The following is a 19,796-nucleotide window of genomic DNA, read 5'->3' as shown; positions in this document are numbered from 1 at the left end:
TAATGGCGATCGGCAGTGGTCGATGAATTGAGTGTTGCAAAAGTCTTCCAGATGGCGTTGGTCCGTGTGAATCCGCGGGAAACACCCCCAGGCTACGAAGGCCCGGCGGGTGGCCCGCATGCTGGTTTTCGACTGGAGCGGTCTTCCGTGGGCGGTGATGATGATATTGCCGAAGAGAATGAAAGAGAAGTAAATATTGTGGAAAACGTGGCAAAAAAGGGGATGTGGGAACAAAATGTTTGAAAACGACAGAGATCTAATTAGTTGCCATCGAGATGGGATGGTGAAGAGACAGGGAAGGGGGAACGAAAAAGTTAGTGACAAAAAAAGATCTTGTTAGTTCCAATGAAGATGGTGGACAGGGACGGGGATCGAGAGAATCGGGCGGATGTTAGTGTCGAACGTGTAGGTGGAGATTATACTTTCTGAGTGAGGAATAACACATTACATTTGTATATCAATGTGTTTGAGGTACACGATCGACTTGTAAACTTTCACACATTCCATAGAAATCCGACAACACCGACAATGACATGCAGACGGCGCTTCGATCGGTTAACAGGTTAACATCGTTGAATTTTGGGACGGTAAACTCTCACTAAAAACCTGTTTCAATCCACCTAGTGGTGTAATGATGCCTTTCTCATGTATAATATTCTGGTATTCTATTCAAAAAATTTCTCTTCGATTTTTGAAAGAAACCAAGAGATTATTTGTACAATAACTAGTATAACAGACAGAATAAAACAGTGCTTTGATTGCGTAGGTCAACCTTAAGAAAACAAAGTGGGTTCACTACTATATGCATTTCCGGCATCGGAACCCGAGAACCGGTATAATCAAAGTCGGCCACCAACTAACATGACATACAAACTCTACTAGTACGCACTCTAAATTACTATTTAAATGTTTGTTGCATCCGAAAATATGCAGTAATTTTTGGTAGGACCATAATACCTTTCAATTGACCCTAAGATTGGGAATAACGGTTTAGAGTCCAGTTTATAACATTTTGTACGGTTTTTGTTCCGCCAGTTTAAGTGACGGTGTACAATATTGAACAAACTTTACCCTATAACTCCGGAACCGGAAGTCGGATCCTGATGAAATTCAGGAATTCCGTATGGGACCGGAAGACCTTTCATTTGAATCTAAGTTTGTGGAAATGGGTCAAACCATCGCTGAGAAAAGTGAGTGAGATCCATTTTGGTATATATGATCACTATTTCCGGTACTTCCGGAACCGAATACCAGGAACAAGGATAGCCGGAATCGGTTTGTTTAGTTGCCTACTGATAATGACTATCGATTTGTGTAGTTTTGAGACCTGTTTAGAATTTTTTTTACGTTTTTTGTTTCGCCGGTTTAAGTGACGGTGTACAATATTGAACACACTTTACCTTATAACTCCGGAACCGGAAGTCGGATCGGGATGAAATTCAGGAATTCCGTATGGGACCGGAAGACCTTTCATTTGAATCTAAGTTTGTGGAAATCGGTCAAACCATCGCTGAGAAAAGTTAGTGAGATCCATTTTGGTATATATGATCACTATTTCCGGTACTTCCGGAACCGGATACCAGGAACCAGGATAGCCGGAATCGGTTTGTTTAGTTGCCTACTGATAATGACTATCGATTTGTGTAGTTTTGAGACCAGTTTAGAATTTTTTTTACGTTTTCTGTTTCGCCGGCTCAAGTGACGGTGTACAATATTGAACATACTTTACCCTATAACTCCGGAACCGGAAGTCGGATCCGGATGAAATACAGGAATTCCGTATGGGACCACGAGACCTTTCATTTGAATCTAAGTTTGTCAAAATCGGTGCAGCCATCTCCGAGAAAACCTAGTGAGATTATTTGACACATACACACACATACACACACACACACACACACACACACACACACACACACACACACACACACACACACACACACACACACACACACACACACACACACACACAGACATTGCTCAGCTCGATGAACTGAGTCGAATGGTATATGACACTTGGCCCTCCGGGCCAATTTTCACTAGTCGGTTTTTCAAGTGATTGCATAACCTTTCTATATGAGAAAGGCAAAAAATAAATAACTATTTTAACCTAACTTTTAACTATACGTATCAAACAACACATTGAAATTATACTTTTTTGAGAGCACCAGGACACCGTATCGCACTCCTAGTGATGCCAACTCTCTCTAAAAAAAGCTGTGTAAAGCAAACTAGTGAAAATCTGTTCAAAACTACCGTTGCGTACGACTTTGCAAGCATTACTTACCATTGTATGGAAGCTCGAACGCAAGAGCCCACAAGCAACTGCTGGGCTGCTCGGAGGAGGATTGGAGGAGAATTGCTACTTGGTGTTTGCTTTTTAACACAACCGTTAAATTACTTACACACATTAAAATCACTACTTGGATGTATGTTCTCTGTGATCATGTCTCCTCCACTACGGCACAAGAGATGAATGCAAAAACCAGATAAAAACATTTGTGTTGGAAGAGCCAGTTAAGTTTTTATCCGGTTTTTGCATTCAAAGTTTTGTGATCCGGTTCTTATTAAAAAGGTGTTTCAAAACTAGTTTTGCTCTGCATAGTCCGTTTCCGGTTTTTGCGCTTGATGTTATTATCCGGTATTGCATTCAAAAATACTTTAACGGGTTTTTGCATTTTTAAACGAAATTGTACTTATCCGATTTTAGCATTCAACGTCATCGATGCAGCCCAGAACAAAAATGCTAATGACTGTTGAGCCATCATGCACCAACAAGAATCAATCATCAACCCGAAATCGTGCACCCACTGTCTAGTGCAGTATCGGTAATGTTTGTTATAAGTACTATAATTAAACCAGGCAGTGATCCCGCTGCTGTGCATATTTAGCACCTGTTGGCACACACATTTTCCCTTGACACAAATAGTACAGCTAAAAATACTTACCGCTTGGCGGAAAATGCGTAATTCCGTGTAGTGTGTAAGCATGGCATGCTGCTAGTTTTTCCTTGCGAAACGACCACATCGATTCGTTAGACAGCTCCTGTACCTATCATCGACTTGAAGGAATCAAAGCATTTCGATACCAATTAGCGCTCCCGTTCGCCTACTAAGAAGAAACAGAGAACGCCGTGGATGAATGTACGACCAAGCTTGTGAGAACGGGTCAGGGAAGAAATAAGAAGAAACTTTAGCGAATCATGCTTGAACCGTTTGTTTATTTGTTGTAGAGTAAATAGGAGTTCTATTTTGGTTGTTTTGGCCAATGGAAAAACTCAAATGTTATAGTCTCATTAGGTTTATACGCTAGATAGCCAGTAGTCACATAAACATCACCACCATAAGTCGAGTTTTAGTTCCACTCTTGAAGAGTTAGTCCGACAGGAATTAGTAACTTCCTTCGTAAATCGCAACAAAAAATCCTCCCAAACCACAACTCAAACATATAAAGCGCCATCTCGAATTAATAACTCCTAATCAAATCAAAACCAACACCATTCACCACTACCACCCATAAACGACGATTGTCGCTGTCCTCCAATCACTATGGCCGAAGATTTGGCAGACCAAATTGACGATTATATCTGTGTTTTTGAAGGAGCCGGTGATTTAACCATGGACACATTCGTCATGTTATTGTTCGCGTTAATCGTAGTTGTAATAGCGCTAGTTTTCCTCTCGAAGCTGCTGTACGAAAAGTATGTGAAAAAGGGCTCTCCGACGGTGGAAGCGACGACGACGACCGGGTCAGCGACCGGAACGACATCCCTGCTGCCAGGCGTTGTAGGAGGCGTCACCGCTGCTGTCGGCAAGGATGGCTCCCGACTATCGGAGCCGAAGGAGGTGCTAGCATCGAAAAAGGTAAGAAGATTTGTTGTGATAAACCGCGTTTCCGCGTTTCATTAAATCATGGCTTTATATTTCCAAATATTTGTTCTGTTTTTTTATATTGATACGTTGAAGAACAGTACAGTAGCAAAAATTAAGAAATTTTCCTTCTTGCCTTCATTTCAACGAATGAGTAAATTATCAATTTGAATAAATATCTGTTCATTAAGTGTGTATTTATGTTTCAATCAACCTTTCATCTCTTTTTAATCGAATGTATCGTTTCCTGGAATTATACATCAGTCTAAAAGTTTATTGTCTTTCTAGAAATTTTGAACAGAATTTTTGAATAATTTTAAAAGATGAAACTCACTAGTATGTACTTTTGCAAAAAATATTCGATATCAAAAGTGGTGCCTGTATTGAGACTGATAATGGATATTAGGAGGGATCTATCATTTCCTCACTATAGTATGATTTGTTTTAGTCTTGTTAACATATAGAACCGTTTTGTGCTATAACATTAAATTTGGTCAGCAACTAACGAGGAAAATAGATTGGAAAAGTAATATGCGAATGCCACTATGTAATGAAACCCACATTGACGGTACACGAACCTATAGCTGGTACCTATTCGGGAAATTGTTTTGCCAATTAAACTACCCTGCATGTGGAAACACACGAACAGACAAACCAATTGACTAGAAGAACCGAACATGTTTCGCTTTACTCGGGCGTCAGAGCATTCAATTATAGTCCTATCTCTATGGAAATCCATCCGACAGAAAACACACACACCGCTTCGCAAGTCTATCTTCACTTTCTGCTTTTCCGTCTGATGCTGATTAGAGATTTTGTTTTTTTGCTGCTTATGTGAGATTTTTTTGGGTCTTTTTTGCTGCTTATGGAGTTACATCAGCGTCATTATGCTCGGTTCTTCTAGTCAATTATGCTGTTTCTTCATGTGTTTTCACACGCAGAATAGTTCAATTGGCAAAACAATTACCTCGGATAGAAGCTAGCTACGGGTTCGAATTCCGTCTCTGCGGTTTCCATTACGCATGTCATTTTTTCAATCTGTTTTCCTCGTTAGATACTGGTTACTATAGTATTCGTTTACATAATCTTATCCGGCAAACTATAACCGATAAAATAACTCTCATAGCAAGCATTTAAAACAACAAATGAAATTTACGGTTAACTAGTTTATGAAATTTAGGGAGAAATGTTCAAAAAAATATTTTTTCCCTAATTTACATTATGTTACTTGGCAAAAAATATCGAAATGGGGCAATATCATCAGTTAGCGGGAAAATCAGAATCGACTTGCACCGGTTTGAATGAAACATTGCGCACGACCAATTCGACTCAGGTTAAAAATATGGCGAATGTGGTTTCGCATGGAAATTTCTTCAAATCGTTGATACTCAGAAACTTTAGTTTGTATGAAAATGATGCACGCATACCAGAAACTTCAACTAAACCTAATCGAGTTCTTCACCAAATTTTAGTTCATTGTCCAGACCTTCAAAAGAAGTATAGTTTTACAATATCATAGGATAAATAGAAGAAAAAAAAGAATAATTTTTTTTCGATTTGGTTATGAATCGGAAGAAATTCGTGTATAGTTAAAAGGCTATTTTCACACACAATGTTTTATAATAATTGAATGCGTTATAATAATATTTGGAAGTTTATATGGAATCAATTTTTATGCATGATCTGGAAACTAGAATAATTTAATGATCAGTTTTTAGGAATCTGCTCCTTTTTATAACATTACTTTAAAAAAAACCCTTATGAAATTAAAGTTTTGTCACTTACTGCTTTATAATTCCGGTAACGGAGGTCGGATCCGGAGATATAATGGTCGATTTCTACAAGACTAGGCTTTTTTGAAAGCTTATTGAATTATGGACCAAATTCAAAGGCCAAATCACTGGTTCTGAATATATAATGGCTTAAAGACTGTCCCAGAAAGTATGGACGCACTTTGATTTCGCTGTAAATAATTCACAAGTGTTAGATATTAAAATTTTATTCGATATACTGATAATATTAGACTACAACAACAGATTATTTTTCGGAACATTTGCTACTTAGTAATTGTAGACTAGCTGGCGCACCTTCTTGCGAACGTTCCTCATTAAATTCCGTACAGACATCTTGGTGACAAGTTTTGACACTTTTTTCGGCTGCCGAGACATGTTTCCTAAGATGTGCCTTCGTTAATGCCCAAAATTGCTCAATTGGTCGAAGTCGTTACGTTTTATCGGTTACGTCACTTAAAGACTGTTCCAGAAAGTATGGACGCAACCAAAAACCGCTGCCATTTCGCAATGGTTAAGAATCTGTCAATTTTTATGGCTGCGTCCTATTGTTTACACTCTTCTCTAACCACTTGTGCAGTTGTTTTTTCGTTTTCATTAGTTTGTTTCTAAATGCGTGGACTTTTAGCAGAACAACGTCGAAAAATTGTGTACAAATGGTGCACAGAACGCGGACTGTCACTGAGAAAGATAGCAAAAATAGAAGGAGTAAGTGAAAAAGCCGTGCGAAATGCAATCAGGAAGTTCGGTGAGGATAACACCTTTGAGGATAAACCGAAAACGGGTCGAAAATAAGGTCCTGCTAACCCTCAGTTGGATAAACGTATACTGAAGGCGTTCGAGCAAAAGAAGGAGGTTTCAGTTCGGGATGTGGCCAAAAAAGTGGGCACTTCGAAGTCAAATGTTGTTCGTGCTAAAGAACGTTTGAATCTTCGAACCTATAAGAAGCAGAAACAACCAAAACGTAGTCCGAAACAAGAAGCATCGATCAGGCCGAGGGTTCCAAAAGTGTACAATACGATTCTTGCTGGAAATTTGAACTGCATAATCATGGGCGACGAAACCTACGTGAAACTCGATTACAAAGCCTAGCCGGGACCACAATATTATACGGTGCGAGAAGGGCAAGTGTTAAACCAGTCCGAGACATCGATTGAAGTCGAAAAATTTGGTAAGAAAGCTATGATCTGGCAAGCAATTTGTAGCTGCGGTATGATTTCGTAACCCTTCATCACCACTGCTTCAATGAACAGCGAAATATACATCAAGGAATGTTTACAAAAACGACTTCTACCCATGATTCGAAGCCACAAGGATCATGTTGTCTTCTGGCTAGATCTTGCTTCTTGCCACTAACCGAAATCAACGGTAGAATGTTATACTACCAAAAATGTCACTTTCGTCCCAAAAGACATGAATCCACCAAATTGCCCACAACCTCGACCAATTGAGGAATTTTGGGCACTAGCGAAGGCACATCTTAGGAAACATGTCTCGGCAGCCGAAACCATTCAACAGTTCGAAAAAGATTGGAAACAAGTGTCAAAACTTGTCGCCAAGAAGTCTGTACGGAATTTAATGGGCAAGAAGGTGCGCCAGCTAGTCTACAATTACTAAGTAGCAAATGTTCCGAAAAATATTCTGTTGTTGTAGTCTAATATTATCAGTATATCGAATAAAATTTGAATATCTAACACTTGTGAATTATTTATAGCGAAATCAAAGGGCGTCCATACTTTCTGGGACAGTCTTTAGATTACACTGAGGAAAGGAAATCCAGGAATCTCCACACTTATCTCTGGTTTGAGCTTGAGCGACCACCACTGGTTGCTACTCCGTTACTGATCGGGATTAGCTGAAATTATACAGAGAATTTCTAGATGATCAGACCTGGGACTAGCTAATCATCCCTCAATGTATATCTTCTGGTAACACCGGAATTCATAGATCAGTACGGGTGCTGGCCAGGCCCGAACGCAGATCATCTTAAGAATGGAAAGGGATGTTAGTCCAACACTTGTTGTTACTAGAGGCCGTATGTAACACTGCGCACTCCACAAGTGTCACGGGAGAAGGATATTTGTTAGTATACATTTCAGTAAGGATAGTATTAGCGCGCGGCTTAGTATGTTTAGGTTTCAATAGAGTGTCTAGCGACGACAGCTGTTCGTTTGGAATGACAGCTTCCAGTCCCAAACGAGCAAACGACCTGTCAATTACATTGTAAAAACTAACGACACTGCCAACATTTCGGATTAAATGTTTCGAATTGTTGCCAACATTACGGATGAGAACCCAAGTAGCACGTTAAGTTGCTGTCCTGTATTTTTCTACAGAATGTGCAATTTATCAAATTAGTTTATATTACTATTCAAGTAACTGTTATGTTATGGAAAAAGCACAATTTTTCTGTGTTGTGCAACATATCTTTAAGTTCTTCCGTTGTCACAAACATTTATTTACAATCATTGTGCAACTGATTCAGCAAATAAATCAGCGAAAAAACGATTGTGAAACTCATGGAAACTACAACGTAATGTAAACAAGAATTGAATTGATGTTTACAAAAACATAGCAAACATAATTTCTAATGAATAAGTTTCACATTTGATTTTCAATACAACTGTTCGTAACACAAATATGGAACTTTAAAAATATTCTGCACATGAATAAATGGTAATATATTATACTGTAGAATTGATCTTTCATATTTTAGTAAATAGAAAATCGATAACGAACTACCTTCTTATGGTGAAACATGTCTTCGTACGCCTGAAATTTTCAAGCGCCTTTGAATGTACGTGTTTTGATGATTGCACATCAATTTCAATGAAAATAACTATCCATTCTTTTCAATGAATATGATCGGGATAGTGTTTAAAACATATGTAAGAAAGCTATCAAACATTGATATACCTTTTTCAGACGATTTTAATCATATTGATGTTTCAATTAATCTGAAAAATCTTGAAATTAATTTTTCTTCAATATTGTAACATTCGAGGGTAACAGTGTGTTGAAAAGAAAATGGTTCACCCAACGTAATGATTTATTTTACCTAAATAAAAAGCAAAAATAAACATGTAAATATTGAAACGAGAAATTTTTGGTTTTATTTTTATCAAAATAATTGTTTTTATTTTTATCAAACTAGTTGACTTAAACAGTAATACAGTTTAGTAATTCATCTTAGTAAACCCGACATTTGTGATACGCACTGTAGGTATTATTTTGGTGAGCCCAGAGTGCTGTAGTTGCAAATACAAGTTGCTCAAGCGGTACTATATAACTATGAGAGTAACTATGATGAACTCAACTTTTCGATCAATATATTTTAAAAATGATGTCAGGTCTGTTCATTTTTTTGCGAGATGAAAATCTAATACAAATTATCTGACTGATTTTCGTTTTCATTGCGTATGTAATGCTGTATTCCTGAAAATTTTATAATAATATTCTCATTTCGGCAAGTATCGCGTTCATTTCAAGCAGATAAATCGTATTTGCAAATTTCAAATTTCGCTTTTCTTTTCTAAAAATGAAGAAAACTGCACACACTGACCTAAAATTTCATCAGGCAGCCAAGACTATGCGGACTCGGCGGCAAAATAGTTTTTACTGCGAGGTTTTCAATTCGGCTCATCATTTTTTGCCTTGCGGAGAGCATAATTTCACTATTTTTTTTCTTCACAAGAGATATACAGCCATTTCGGCATATATTGAGTCGTATACAATTATGACAGCCATTTGGAAAATTTTTGATAAGTTGAACAATTGTTTTATTACTTCGTTTTTACATGACGATGTGAAAATTTGTGCAGATCTTCTATAACTACTAGTGCAACGTGGGCAAGTTGGTGATTTGCTGCACAATTGTTTAAGATGAACTTAAAATTGTTCTATAGTGATTTTTTTGGTAGTATTGTAAAACTTTCCAGTGATAAGTTGCACAACCGATTTTAATATATTTAAAAGACTTTCTGAACACATCTAACATAAAAATCAATTCTAAAACAATTGTAGACTGTTGTCACTCTTGTTGTAGGCACTTATAGGTTTCAAGATCCATGGATGCATCACGAAGTAAACGTTTTTGGTACTCCCGAGTAAACGTTTTAACAATATCCGATAGTTCTTATTTTTGAAACCTGAAGTTAAGTTTTAACGTTATCATGGAACGAATAACGGAACTATAAATACCAAAAAAACTTTAGGCTAGATTAAAATAAATAAGGAATTATTTTGTCGTAAAATTGAGAAAGTATTTTTGAAAAAAAAACTGTTGAAGGGATAAATTAGTAAAATAGAGCATTCAGATCAGGGGGTTGATGAAAATTGTTGCATAATTGTTGGGGGGTTTTCAAAATATGTGAATAATTGTGACATGGGGGAGACTAAGGGGTTATTTTCTGGAAATTTTACGTGACGTAATTTGTGAATGACGACTAAACAGTGCAACAACCTCAGGTACAGTTTTGTTTTTCCTGGTTGATCGTGATATTGTACCTAACCAAAACCACGTCTGTATTTGATATGAATGTTCTTCATTTGTATAGATTATCGATGAAGCGATTATTGCTGAAGTCAAGTTGTTTAGAATCGGTGGTAGATTGAATGGAGTTACATCTGAAAAAATACGGCAATTGTGAATATTCTACACATTTATTAATAATGGAATACACGTCTGGTAATCAATATTTTCCTGAAAACAACCTAATGAATAGAACATAATTCGAATAATTCTTTATTGGAATGCCATGTAAGATAAATTTTCTTACATATAAAAATTTGAAATGTATATATTTAATTTTGGTTTGGTTCTAGATGTTTTCAACCTGCAAAAACTGACCTCATTATTTCAAGTCTAATAACTGTTCACGAAGATAGCTACTTTACTATTTTACGCTAACTTTCAATCACGCAGCATTTCATTTGATTTCATTCTTCCAGGATTCTCTCCTCGCGGCGAGAAATGGTTCCTTGGGTGGTGGTGCCAGAGTCGGTGGTGGCTTCGGTAGCGGTGGCGGTGGAGGTATGGCATTTGGCCAGAAATCGGGTGCTACTATAGCTCGGAAGCGTATCTCTCGCAGGAGTCCCGGTCCAGAGCTGACGCAGAAAAAGCGAACGGTAATTCCCCCTTCAAACATCAATGGATCGGATCCGGTGAGGGAAATAAAAGATCTAGCCAAATGTAAACTGATGTAGGATGAATTTAATTTTTATCCCACAGCAAGCAGTTCAATGGGCCATCCACATATTCCGATGGCTTTACTCTGATTTGGTCGTTGTGAACAAACTGCTACAGGACTGGGTTGGCACTGTCAACACTGCCCTCCTATCATACGTGGAGCAGGTATGTGGATTTGTACTATCGAACACTGGTTCAATTAGTTAAAACAAAATATTATTCTAGCACGAGATGATCATCGAAGTGGTACGAGTTTTACCGGAAAGTTTACCGCCGAATATGTCCAGCATTCTGTGCGAACCAGCCGAACAGCAGAACGAAGTGGAGCTTCTCTTTGACGTCGAAGCCACCCCAGTCCTGCAGATCAAAGCGTTCAAATCGACCAATCAGAAAACGGAAGTCTCACACTATAAGGCAACCGTTTCCCGGTTGAGGACCCGAATGAGTGTAATCATTAATTTCTTTGCACTCAAGGGTGAAATGAAAGTGGAAGGATACCCCGATGTAAGCCTGCCAACTGCCGACGAAGTGTTCCACACTACATCTTAATTTGACGTTTTGTTGCAGATCAAAATCAACCTGAACAGTATCGGTCCATTGAAAACAGCAAATGCTCAAGACGAAAAGAAACAAAGTGACCTCATTGTTGAACTGCTGGCATCCTCCATACGGGATGTCGTATATCCGATCGACTTCTCCGTTTACACGACCTGTCCACGATTGATGGGCGAGGAACCGGAAGAAGTGATGCCAATGGATTACTCAGGTTATGGGGTAAGTGGCGCTTTGTGAGCCTGTTCGTCCGTCAATCAGCTGTAGTTTTAATTTACCTTGCAGTACAATGATAATTACCGTTCGTACCAAGATGATGCGTTCAGCGCTAATTTGAATATGGCACCAAAGAAACTTCTAGTCAAGATCGCCAAGGCAGAGGGACTCCTGCAGGTAACTTCGAGTACTAAATGACCTGTGCAAGATCTAGTAAACGATCAAACATTCCCTGTTTAGTGTGCCCAACCGTTCTGCGTTGTTGAAATGGACGAACCAGCTCAAAAATACCAAACCGCCGGTAAAATGGGACAAAATCCTACCTGGGATGACACCTTCCTATTGTAAGTAGCAAATCTTTTCTTTAGATCATATCGAAGTTCGTCTGTTAGTAGAAGATACGTAGCAGTATGTAATTATTTGGTTTCTACCAAAGTTTTTTTTTTCTTTTTCTATCAATACTTGTAGTGACTTGTCAAACCATTCTACCGAAATTCTATTCGAAGTGTATGACTCTGTAGCAGTAGGTAATGGCAATGCTGTTGATGCCCTGTTAGTTCAATCTGTAGTCGGTGGTCGCAGCGCGCCACCATCCCTAGATGTTATTGAGAGTGCGGATAATGACAATGAGATTGTTGCATTGCATGACGATAGCCTGAATGCCCTCACTAACATCAATGAGCAACCCAAACTTGACTCTAGTGCCACTGTAGGCCGGGTCACTGATGGGAGCGATGAAACTGACCATGACCACACGAATCCGGCTATACAACAGCAATTCGATTCAGCTGCTCAAACGATTGACAAAATTAAACCTACTAAGTGTGAGTGTGACCCTTTGGCTTGTTCTAATCGTCTCATTCCCGCTATCAACTGCATGAACTTAACTTTAGAGGTCTTGATCATTATTTCTAACTACCATCGTTATTTGTGAGTAGCGTGACAAGCAATTTTTCGCTAACACGCAGCAGAGTAGATTTTGCATGGTTTGTGTTTTAAGTTTGGGTGATTCTTTTTTTTCGTCCCATGATCGGGGATTAGTTATTTTTTATGTTTGTATCTGTGTAATTGTAGGGTGCTTTCAGAAAGACTTCAAACATATAGCGAAAACATCAGAAGCGCACATATATTAGCCGAGCCAGAGTCATATGTTGGTAGTACATTTTTGGTGGATCACGTCATAATAGATTTCAGGAAGCAATCCTAAAAAAGCTGCATTCTAATCAATAGAAAAGGCTGTAGCACGATAAGCATGTGAAATCTGTCCCAAAAGGGAATTCATATTGTTATACCACATTCGAAAGGTCATAGACTGGAAACAATTTTCTCAAAGTTTCAACCCTTTAACTGCCATATTGCCGGAGCTAGGGTGGTTCTATTGATTTTTATTTTTGAAGAAACTGCTCCTCCGAAAAATTTGAAAAAATCAGGTATGTTTAAGGCATTATGGGGATGCTTTACAATTTTTTTCAAAATTTTTGAATATGTATTTCTTTTATTAAAAATACTAGAAAATTTCGAAACCTTTTTTTTCCTTCTTCCAATTTTTGCACCACCCTGGATTTTTTAATGATAAATAAAGAATTTTTGGACATGTTAAAGTGGTATGTTTTCATATTTTTTAAAAATGTATACGACCAGAATATTTGATTTTTTCTACAAAATAAATTAAAGTCGAAAATTCTACAAAATAAATCAAGTTCTGTTAAAAGAAAACGCATGGTGCAGGGCTTAGAAATTAATGTAACGAAAAAGAGGATATGAGTTTCAACCTTTGCATAATACATACGCGATCGTACTTCGAGTACAACCTAGAGAGCTACGAAGCAAGAACTTACTGGTATGTGGTTCATATATGAATGGTAATAATATATGAACGTCGCGAGTATTCCACATATGAAATTCGGTTACGGCAGTCATGAACTAGAGCGGGTGACAGTATATAATTCGATGATTCGATAGTGTTTCATGAAATGGTCAAATCGTTTTGCACTGCGGGGTCTCGTACAACGCGGTTTCCTTTTTGTCAGCTCTGTACATTTCACTAAATACATAGCGAGTTGAAACAGCAGTGAATTGAATTTTTCTATTTTATATTGGTGTCAAACAAAAGTGGCCATTGATGAAGGTTGGAATTCTTAGAATTGTTTTTTTCATAAATACGTTTATTTCTTAAGGCAATTTACATAAGTTGTTCTTCGCCGTAGCATCACTTTTACATATAATTCTTATCCTAATATAATACTAATATAGTCACAACAATTTGAGTTTAATAAAGCATATACCTCTTATTTTTTAAACATCATATTATTTGAACCAAACGATTAACGATTTCTCTCTGATTATTTTCGTTTATTCTATAGACTTATCATCGTCACTTCTTTTATTGATAGTCGTTGGTAGCTGTTCTGATTTATGCATTTCTGACAATATTTCCGCCGGTCTCACAATTCTAGATAAAAACCGAGCATAAGGAAAGGTAGTGAATAATGGCGGCCTCATGTGAACAGCAACGGCGCTGGATTCCCAAATATCCAGTCGAATTTGGAGTGTAGTCGATATAGCATTTGTAAGCTTTTAAAAATGAGACTTATTACGGGCCCGAATAGCTTTTTTGTGATCTGTGTGTCTTAATTGGGTCATCTCGTGATAAAGCTTTAAATCGAAAATTACTTGGCAAAACATCCTTCTTAAAAGCTTCTAATATAGAGCTACTATATTACGATACTTGTTGCTCTCGTTCCAATCCAAGGATTGATGATATTACCTTATTAGAACTTCCCGTTCGCAAAACTACGACCAAATCTTTCTCAATGACACCAGCATATCACGAAGCTCAATGATGTTTGGCCATGTTAAACCAGTAAAAACCTGGAAGCGTTCCTCTGAGAGTGAAAATCACTTACTGAGGTAATTATGTATTCTCATATATTTTATGGAAAGTACGGAACTTTCTACACAATATACCCAAAAATTAAAGAAATCGATTCAGCGAATCAAGTTTTTTAATAGACATGGTCGATAAATGCTTGACTTGAAATTATGCAAAGGTTATAACTCAAAAACGAAAAATAACGCATCATTATTTTTTTATATCTGTTGTTGTTTCAAAAATTAGAATAAATATAAAAATATATAGCGCTCTCAGTCTACAAACCATGAAAACCATCATAGAGATATTCGATTGACGTTTTCAAACACAAAACTCCAACTTTATCTTTATCATACATTTTTCCAGAAAACTATATACATCCCTCGATGACATATCTTTATGATAACTTTTGACACTGTAATGAAATTTTCATTCTTTCTTTCATTACATCCATTAACAACACGTGAAAAACTGGCACCCGCTCTAGTTCTTGCCTGCCGTAACCGAATTTTATATGTGTGATACTCGCGACGTTCATTTATTACTACCATTCATATATGAACCACATACCAGTAAGTTCTTCCTTGTAGCATTCTAGGTTGTACCCGAAGTATGATCGATCGTGTATGTATTATGTAAAGGTTGAAACTCATTTCCTCCTTTTCGTTACTTTGATTCCTAAGCCCTGCGCTTGAGTTGCATAAACTACTAGAACAAAGAACCATACGTTTTCTTCTAATGGAACTTGGTGGGGACGCATGGTCGACTGTTATTTATTTTTTTAGAAAAAATCAAATAATTTGGTCGTCCACATTTTTTAAAAATATGAAAACATACCACTTTAACATGTTTAAAAATTCTTTATTTATCACTAAAAAATCCAGGGTGGTGCAAAAATTGGAAGAGGGAAAAAAATATGATTCAAAATTTTTTTTTTGATAGAATAAATACATCTTCAAAAATTTTGAAAAAAATTGTAAATCTTTCTCATAATGTCTTAAACATACCTGATTTTTTTCAAATTTTTCGGATCAGCTGTTTCTTCAAAAATCAAATAAAATAAAAATCAATAGAACCACTCTAACTGGCTAACCGGCTGAAAAGTTCGTATCGTTTCTATGAGAGGGCGCCACTAGAATTAAATCCATACCATTTTCAGTTAGTACCAACCTTCAAAAGATACGTGTATAAATTTGACAGCTTTCTGATTATTAGTTTGTGAGATATTGCATTTTGAGTGAAGCTACTTTTGTTATTGTGAAAAAAATGGAAAAAAAGGAATTTCGTGTGTTGATGAAACACTACTTTTTGATGAAAAAAAGTGCCGCCAATACCAAAAAATGGCTTGATGAGTGTTATCCAGACTCTGCACCGGGCGAAGCAACAATTCGTAAGTGGTTTGCAAAATTTCGTACTGGTCATATGAGCACCGAAGACGATGAACGCAGTAGACGTCCAAAAGAGGCTGTTACCGATGAAAACGTGAAAAAAATCCACAAAATGATTTTCAATGACCGTAAAGTGAAGTTGATCGAGATAGCTGACACCCTAAAGATATCAAAGGAACGTGTTGGACATATTATTCACGAATATTTGGATATGAGAAAGCGTTGTGCAAAATGGGTGCCGCGTGAGCTCACAATCGATCAAAAACAACAACGAGAAACCATGCTGAAATTGAACGAATTGGGCTTCGAATAGCTCCCTCATCCACCGTATTCTCCAGATTTGGCCCTCAGTGACTTTTTCCTGTTCTCAGCCCTCAAGAGAATGCTCGCTGGTAAAAAATTTAGAAGCAATGAAGAGGTAATCGCTGAAACTGAGGCCTATTTTGAGGCAAAGAACAAATCGTACTACAAAAATGGTATCGAAAAGTTGGAAGATCGCTATAATCGCTGTATCGCCTCTGATGGCAATTATGTTGAATAATAAAAACGAATTGGGGCAAAAAAATGTGTGTTTCTATTAAACGATACGAACTTTTCAGCCGAACTGTTAGCTCCGTCAATATTAAAGCGTTGAAATTTTGAGAAAATTGTTTCCAGTCTATGACCTTTCGAATGTAAAACAATATGAATTCCCTTTGGGGACAGATTTCACATGCTTATCCTGCTATAGCCTTTTACCGTAAGATCAAATGGAAAAAGTTCATTTTCCTCACAATTACACCGCCAAAGACTGTTTCAAAAAGTATGAACGCACCTAGTTATCCGATATACTGTTAATATTAGACTAGCTAAACAGATAATTGTTCACAACAATTGCCCAAAAATACCTGCGAAAACTTGCCTTTCAATTTTGCAATAACTTTCATATCAAATTTTCCAACCTAAATCGATGTCTCGGACTGGTTCAATTGTTGCCCTTCTCGCACCGCATAATATTTTGCAGTCGCAGTTCACATAGTTTTCAACGTCCATAATTGTAGTGTTTGAATTTAGAGCAAATATCGCATCGTACAACTTTCGAACTCTGGTCCTGTTCGATGCTTCTTATTTCGGGCTGCTTGCGTTTTGGCACATCTCGCACTGAAACCTCCTTTTTCTGCTCGAACGCCTTCAGTATGCATTTGTACAAACGAGGGTTAGCAGAACTTTCCTTCAAACTTTTTTTTTTTTTTTTTTAAATAACTATTTATTGGAATATGAGTTAAAATTAAATTATTAAGATTTAAATTGGGTGTTCAGCCACAAGTGGTGACTTTTCAGCCCTGTTATATATATATATATATATATATATATATATATATATATATATATATATATATATATATATATATATATATATATATATATATATATATATATATATATATATATATATATATATATATATATATATATATATATATATATATATATATATATATATATATATATATATATATATGATTTGGTTATTACCATGAAGACATCATTTGCTTCCGCAATTCTGAGATTTTTGTGTAGGGAAAATTCTAAACCTACTTGTATTGTGTAATGGGGAAAAGGAACTTATATACTAACTTACTAACTAATACAGAGAGCGAATCGATTCAATTGAAGATTGCATCGATTTTTGTCGGAATTTGCTTATAATATTATGTGACATTACATCTAATGGTTCTATATTTGTGAGTCTGTGTAACTCATTTGTACTAAACCAGGGAGGACGCTTCAGAATCATTTTCAGAATTTTATTCTGAATCCTTTGAAGCGTTTTCTTCCTGGTGGAACAACAGCTTGACCAAATTGGTACCGCATAAAGCATGGCTGGTCTGAAAATTTGTTTATAAATTAACAATTTGTTTTTTAGACAGAGCTTAGAATTCCTGTTTATAAGAGGATATAAACATTTAATATATTTATTACACTTTGCCTGGATTCCTTCAATGTGATCCTTGAAAGTGAGTTTTTTGTCATACGTTAAACCTAAGTATTTAGCTTGATCAGACCATGTCAATTCCAAGCCATTCAATTTGAGAATGTGATTATTGTTTGGTTTTAGAAAAGAAGCTCTTGGCTTGTGAGGAAAGATAATTAATTGCGTTTTTGCTGCATTTGGTTTAATTTTCCATTTTGACAGATAATCACTGAAAATATTTAAACTTCTTTGTAGGCGACTGCAGATCACTCTTAGATTTCTACCTGTGGCTAACAGACTTGTGTCGTCACAGAATAAAGATTTCTGACAACCAACGGGTAGATTTGGAAGATCAGAAGTGAAAATATTATACAAGATTGGAGCTACACTCGAACCCTGCGGAACACCGGCTCGTACGGGTAGCAATTCAGATTTACAATTCTGATAGCTAACCTGAAGAGTACGATCAGTTAAATAATTTTGAATCATTTTGATCAAATAAATAGGAAACTGGAAATCGGACATTTTTGCTATTAAACCTTTGTGCCAAACACTGTCGAATGCTTTTTCTATGTCTAGAAAAGCAACTGCAGTGGATAACCCAGAAGATTTATTTGATTTTATCATGTTCGTTACTCTGACAAGTTGATGAGTAGTTGAATGTTCATGACGAAATCCAAACTGCTCTGGTAAAAAAATTGAATTCTCATTTATATGAGTCATCATTCTTAACAAGATAATTTTTTCAAAAAGTTTACTGATAGAAGAAAGTAAGCTAATTGGGCGATAACTTGATGTTTCTGCTGGGTTTTTATCAGGTTTTAGGATAGGAATTACTTTAGCGTTTTTCCATCTTTTTGGGAAGTAAGCTAATGAAAAACACTTGTTGAAAATTTTAACCAGGAGTCTCAAGGCAACATCGGGAAGATTTTTAATAAGAATATTAAAAATTCCATCATTACCAGGAGCCTTCATGTTTTTGAGTTTCCTAATAATTGATTTAATTTCATCAAAATTCGTCTCAAAAATGTCATCGTGTGATAACACTTGGGTTGAAATATGATCATACTTCAGTGAGACTTCATTTTCAATAGGACTCACAACGTTTAAATTAAAATTGTGGACACTCTCGAACTGCTGAGCTAGCTTTTGAGCTTTTTCACCATTTGTAAGAAGTATTTGATTTCCTTCCTTGAGAGCAGGAATTGGTTTCTGAGGTTTCTTAAGAACCTTAGAAAGTTTCCAGAAAGGTTTAGAATATGGTTTAATTTGTTCAACTTCTTTAGCGAAATTTTCATTTCGCAAAAGAGTAAATCTATGTTTAATTTCTTTTTGTAAATCCTTAACTATGTTTTTCATAGCAGGATCACGAGAACGTTGATATTGTCGTCGACGAACATTCTTCAACCGAATGAGCAGTTGAAGATTGTCATCGATGATAGGAGAATTTAATTTAGTTTGAGCTTTGGGAACTGAAAGATTTCTAGCTTCGATAATATAATGATTCAAATTATCAATTGCTGTGTCGATGTCCGCAGAATTTTCTAAAATAGTTTCATGATCCACATGATTTTCAATGTGAGATCTGTAATCCAACCAATTAGCTCTATGATAGTTGAAAATAGAACTAATTGGATTAATTATAGCTTCGTTGGAAAGTCTGAATGTTACAAGAAGATGATCTGAGTCAAAATCAGCATGAGTAATCGGTTCACTACAAATGTGACTTTGATCTGTTAGAACCAGATCAATTGTAGACGGGTTTTTCACGGAAGAGAAACAAGTAGGATTACTGGGATGAAGAACTGTAAAGTAACCAGCTGAGAGTTGATTATGAAGTATTTTACCATTACTGTTATTTTGCCTACAATTCCACTGGACATGCTTAGCATTTAAGTCCCCTATTACGAAAAATTTCGATCGATATCTTGTAAGTTTTTGCAAATCGCCTTTAAAGAAATTTAATT

The 19,796-nt window shown here is 36.6% G+C and overlaps 1 protein-coding gene across 8 annotated transcripts in view; it reads left to right on the top strand.

Moving 5' to 3' along the window:
* Nucleotides 1-19,796, top strand: part of LOC131439578 (uncharacterized) — a 68,151-nt gene that overhangs the window by 22,802 nt on the left and 25,553 nt on the right. For 4 of the 8 annotated variants that reach the window (XM_058610753.1, XM_058610756.1, XM_058610755.1 and 1 more), the window contains exons 2-9: nt 3,601-3,863; nt 10,610-10,822; nt 10,890-11,012; nt 11,073-11,351; nt 11,415-11,621; nt 11,685-11,792; nt 11,856-11,959; nt 12,084-12,142. In XM_058610753.1, the coding sequence (XP_058466736.1) occupies nt 3,618-3,863; nt 10,610-10,822; nt 10,890-11,012; nt 11,073-11,351; nt 11,415-11,621; nt 11,685-11,792; nt 11,856-11,959; nt 12,084-12,142 (1,339 nt within the window). In that variant the 5' untranslated portion in view covers nt 3,601-3,617. Of the gene's footprint in view, nt 1-2,710; nt 2,829-2,857; nt 3,168-3,600; nt 3,864-10,609; nt 10,823-10,889; nt 11,013-11,072; nt 11,352-11,414; nt 11,622-11,684; nt 11,793-11,855; nt 11,960-12,083; nt 12,143-19,796 lie in introns of those variants that run through there. The other 4 variants (XM_058610760.1, XM_058610752.1, XM_058610758.1 and 1 more) reach the window with 2 other exon arrangements.

The sequence above is a fragment of the Malaya genurostris genome, chromosome 3, assembly GCF_030247185.1.
Source record: "Malaya genurostris strain Urasoe2022 chromosome 3, Malgen_1.1, whole genome shotgun sequence".
NCBI classification, from domain to species: Eukaryota; Metazoa; Arthropoda; class Insecta; order Diptera; family Culicidae; genus Malaya; species Malaya genurostris.
Note: the sequence above shows the minus strand (reverse complement) of the source record. Positions and strands in the feature narration are given on the sequence as shown.